Source organism: Dermacentor andersoni, chromosome 9, assembly GCF_023375885.2.
Source record: "Dermacentor andersoni chromosome 9, qqDerAnde1_hic_scaffold, whole genome shotgun sequence".
Classification (NCBI taxonomy): Eukaryota; Metazoa; Arthropoda; class Arachnida; order Ixodida; family Ixodidae; genus Dermacentor; species Dermacentor andersoni.
Genome location: NC_092822.1, coordinates 66,852,340 through 66,857,273, shown reverse-complemented (window position 1 = coordinate 66,857,273; position 4,934 = coordinate 66,852,340). Strand labels below are relative to the sequence as shown.

The 4,934-nt window shown below is 46.7% G+C and overlaps 1 protein-coding gene across 1 annotated transcript; it reads right to left on the bottom strand.

Moving 5' to 3' along the window:
- Positions 1-354: 354 nt before the first annotated feature.
- LOC126528588 (uncharacterized) lies at positions 355-4,228 on the bottom strand. Its single transcript, XM_050176445.3, has 2 exons — positions 3,401-4,228; positions 355-573 (listed from the first exon to the last, which is right to left on the bottom strand). Exons 1-2 carry the CDS (start codon positions 4,226-4,228, stop codon positions 355-357), a joined length of 1,047 nt encoding a protein of 348 aa, XP_050032402.3.
- Positions 4,229-4,934: the final 706 nt, after the last annotated feature.

The following is a 4,934-nucleotide window of genomic DNA, read 5'->3' as shown; positions in this document are numbered from 1 at the left end:
TTGTGGTCGGGAAAAAGGAACTTGATTATCTCAAGGCAAACGTGTGTGTCGATTCAGCTAGGTAAGGCGGGAGATGAGCAAGATAGATTGTACTTGAGTGACGGGTAAAAAGGTTTTGTCGCCTTTTTTCATCGTTCACTTTTATTTTCATTCTTTTCACTTTTTCTTTTGGATTTGACGCCTCTGATAGTTGGCGCCTGTACCGAAGAAAATTTTTTGGGTGGTCCGGTGCACTATCAGCGCCCCCCCTCTCTCCCCACCTCCTCCCTGCCTTTGTGTACAAAAGCCCTGTTTTCCGTGAATAAAATTTAGTTGAAGCCGGCATTTGTGCGGTCCTTCTCTGCTCGTCCGTGTTCAATTGTGCGCTGGAACGATGTTTAATAGAGGGGGAAAGGAGGGTTGGATGCGCAAGGCCCACACCATGTGGTAGAGGTCCGAGGACTTCTCCACACAATGCGGGCAAGCTCCGGCAAAAGCCGGATAGAAATGCTTGACAGCTGCCGAGCACAGCATAGTGTTAGTAAAGAGGCGGCGCAGGAGGAACTCCTCCTCCTTTTTTGGGGGGCTTCTACACTGGCAAGGGTAGAATTCGTGGCCGGATTGATAATAGGCTGTAATTTCTGGTAACAAGTAGGTTGGGTTGGGGGTCGAGTCCTGCTGATCAACGGGGTCAGAGAAGAAAGGAGCCCGGTGGAAAAGCGCGGGGGCGACAGCGTCCGATGCCTCCTTTCCCTCTAACCCCACGTGGGCCGGAGGCCAAACGACGGTAGTGGGGGTCCCCGGTTTGGCAGCTTGATTGAAGGATGCGATAGGCCAGCAATGGAATATGACCCAGTGCGTAGTCAGTCATAGAGAAAGAAAAAGACTAAGAGCAGACACTCCGAGAAATCTGGCCTCAGAAACTACGTCACGGCTACGTAACGAACTAGTGCTCTCAACAAACGCCAGAGGACGCAGGCGCAAAAAAAAATGTAATGAATTCTGCTAAATCGTTTTACAAAGTAATAATTATACGCCCAAATTTGGCGTGTTTCTTTTACATAAAAACAGCATTTATCCAAGACACCTTCCGTGCTTTTTGTTCTTCATTCGTGCTGCCATCAACACCAGTCACCATTCGTCCGTCGAGAAGTCAACGATTCGTGTACCAGCGGCGTTCCAGCGGGAAGGTTTCGTGAACGTCGGCTTTCGTGTTTTCGTGTGTTTTCGTGTGGGACACAGGCGAGTCACGTTTTCAAGCGAAGCTTGGAGTAACTGACTTGCGAGGGCGACGAGGTTCGCTAAAGAAGACCAGTTTGCGGCTCTATATCAGGCGGCTAGACGCGAACAATGCGAAAAGCATGCTCCCTCAAGAAACGCGTAGTGAGAGGGCTGTACCATGTGCTTTCTTGCTACCCCCGCCGAGAACGGAATAATCTTTGTTGGTTGCGTTCCGTCAAAATGATCAAACAACGCGAAGCTGCCCTTAACTTGGACCGGTTCACTGCTGTGCACTGCACTGCGACTCGCAGCTTGTCAGACGCCATCGAGACGCTGCGTCTCGGTTTGCGAGGGTAAACAGTTCTTGCCCAGCGCTGTTTGCGATAACCACGGTATCGCCACTCCATTGAAATAGTTCGTGTTGGCGAACTAAAAACGATCTGCTGGACAACGCTTAAGGTCGATATCAGGACTTGCACATTTTAGGAAAATTCCGGTTTCGAGAAAATTGAATTCCTTACCCGCGTTTACATGATCGCGTGACGGTTGACGGTCCTTTCGTTGGCCCGTTCTAGAGGCTGACGAACGCTGGAAAGAACATAAAAGACGCCACGCCGATTCAGCCCGAAAACGGCGTTTCGGGGACGGGCACTACCTAAATAAAGAAATCAGGACGTTAGGCACGCTGTAGCCAAGCTTTGCTTGCTCTTTTCCTATTTAGAGTAAGGATTCCTGAATATTTTAATAACATTGCTTGCAAACAATGGCATGTGACATAAACAGCGAGCGTAGCTTATTGCGTTTTGTATTGCAGCGAGGTGTGTATCTACGGCGCACGAACAGACGGTGGTGTATACGTCCGTGCGGTTTGTTTATACAGAAATGTAACGGTGGGGAAAAGTCCCCAATGACTACTGCATGTACTTATTGCGGCGGCCGTGTTGGGAAGTACTGCGTATTCTAGTAAATTTCGATTCCTTACCATTTTTTCGTGGCGGAATACATTGCACAACGTATTGTCGCGTAAGCGTGGCGTGGCGCGCATTTGAACATAGGCCTCGTACTTGGACGTTTCGAATTTATCTTTACAACGCTTATGTGAACTGCTTTTCTGCCTACCAATGTACCCCTTATACTGAGTACGCAAAGGGGTGTGCAAAAGTTCACAGGCCGCGATGCCATGGGATTACATAGGATGGCGGCCCAGTAACCTTTAAACACCCCTGTGCGGGGTCTTAGCATTTATCCTTGTAAGTCCGAGTTTTATGGGTCAGAGGTCAGAATGTGTGGGTGGTTTTATATTGTGCATCGCTTCGCTATTCATTCAAAGCGGTTTCCTGGTTCAGTTGTGACGTGTACATTTGTTTTTGTTAATTAACGAAGCGTGCACTTATTGACATTTTCAGACCGTGCTGATGCCATGCCGTCTGGCGGTCCAAGCTACGGCAGCTACTGCTGTGTGTCGTGGTGCTTTAACAACGGCAGAACCCAGATGAAGCCTATCTTGCCTTGGAATAAAGACATAGCGGAAACTGTCGCTTTGATACATATGACCGTTTGCACCAAAACACGGAAGACCAGCGCGATGGATAAAGCTGTAGTGAATTACGATTACCTCTATCTCCATCTGTTATAAATTAATCGAAATCAAAATTGCGTCACGACCTCAATTAACACCAAATATTGAACTCGACAAAATAGGGAATCGCTAAACCAAAATGACAAATAAAAGCGTTGTCATTTGGGTGACGAAAAGTGGTCTGAAATGACAAGCTTCCGCTACAGCCTATAACGTCGGTTAAGCGGGGGTAATCCAAATTTCGTGCCAGCGATACCGAAACAGGAAGTGCAGGCCAGTTGCTCCCACCAACCGCCAGGCGCGCTAGGGTCGATTGGGCCGTTGGGGGTGTATGGGAGTGTCCACTCAACGTTTTAACGCGACAGCGTTAAGGAGCTCGTGTCGCAGAAAAGCCGGTGTCGTCGGTGTCGGCATCGGCGGCGTTGGCCGTGAGTGATAAATCCCAACAGGCACTTCATGAATAAAAACAACTTGCAAGATAGGCTGGGTGGGAATCGAACCAGGGTCTCGGGAGTGTGAGCTGGAGACGTTACCACTGAGCCACGAGTTCATTTTTTTTTTCATACTGTGAGTAGAAACGTTCTTGTCACTATAGAAGGGTGGCAAGGTTAAGCACCTCACCAAAATAGGGTACCAGTCCGGTTGTACACAGAGTCCATCATGAACCTGCTTTAGGTGTAGTGTCATTTGGATGAAATTTGCCCTTGTAGGTACAACCGTTTCGGCGTTTCTGTCCATCATTCGCGTTTTCCACAAACTGTGCATTCCCATGACAAAAAACATATCGAAAGGTGCGCTATTATCAGAGGTTGGCAGCAGGTATCGCACAGTATGAGCGTTAATTTCAATGTCTTTCTTTAAAGTCCGTTGGAGGACATCCCAAAATAGGATGGCGTCAGTGCAGCTAATAAAACAATGTTCAATTGTCTCTGGTACATCACAAAGGCGACAGTTAACAGAAGAGACAAAGATACCCTTTTCTTGTAGCCATGTTTTAACCGGTATGGTTTCACTATGAACTTTATAAAAGAATGTTTTGCAGCAAGGGGATAAATACATTTTGCGAACTCGCTTTAGCACATCGTAGCCTGGCAATTTAATGTATATTGATCGGTAAAGTGGAGGTGGAAATAGCATGGACAGTAAGTCTTTGTACAACGTTTTGCGCGACACAGAATACAAGTATTGAGTGGAAAACCGAACTGTCAGGAAACGAACCGCCAAGTAAACTTCTTGCATGAACCCCCACAAGCATAAGCGCGAAGAAAAACTTGAAGAAACAACTAAATCAGGTAACGCATTAACAAGTGTGACTTGCATGTATGAACGAATTACAGGATGGGAAGTATCCCGAAAAAAGAAGAAACGAGACACTATTTGCCGCACATAAAGATGTACTAAGCCCAGCCCACCTTCACTAACAGGCCTAAAAATATTGTCTCGCTTCATGGGCTCAAAAGTTGAAGACCATACGAAGGTTCCAAAGATACGGTGAAAGCGTTGGATGTATGGCCTAGCACAATGGATAACATGCAATACATAGAAAATTTTTGTTGCCAATAACTTATTGCAGGCTTCGGCTTTCCCAAATATAGAAAGTCGTTGTGGAACGAATGTCTGGGCGTAACTTTGCAGTACCGAAACCCGTTCTTTCCAATAGTGTGCGCTTAATTTATATGCGTCTAGCGGCACGCCAAGATACTTTGGCGGGACATCAGTCCACTTAACGCCTGCAAACTGTTCTGGTGTATAGCACCATGAGCCAAACCATAAGCCTAAACTTTTTGAGGAAGGCATTCGCGCTCCTGATAAGCTGCCAAATTCTTCTATTTTTGATACTACTTTTTCAACACTGGACTTATCCGTGCAGAAGAACGCTAGATCGTCTGCATAAGCTAAGACTTTAACTTCATTACCCAGTATATTGAAGCCATGGATGTGACTCGACTGAATTACGCTCAAGCATAGCGGTTCCAGGTAAAGGGCGAATAGTAGTGGGGACATCGGGCATCCTTGTTTTACTGATGAGCAAATAGAAATGGGTTCGGAGAGTTGGCCATTAATAACTAAACGAGTAGTACAACAGGTGTAGCAAAGCCTAACGCCTTTAAGCACAATGGATCCAACATTGACATGCTCCAGAAGGGAAAATAAA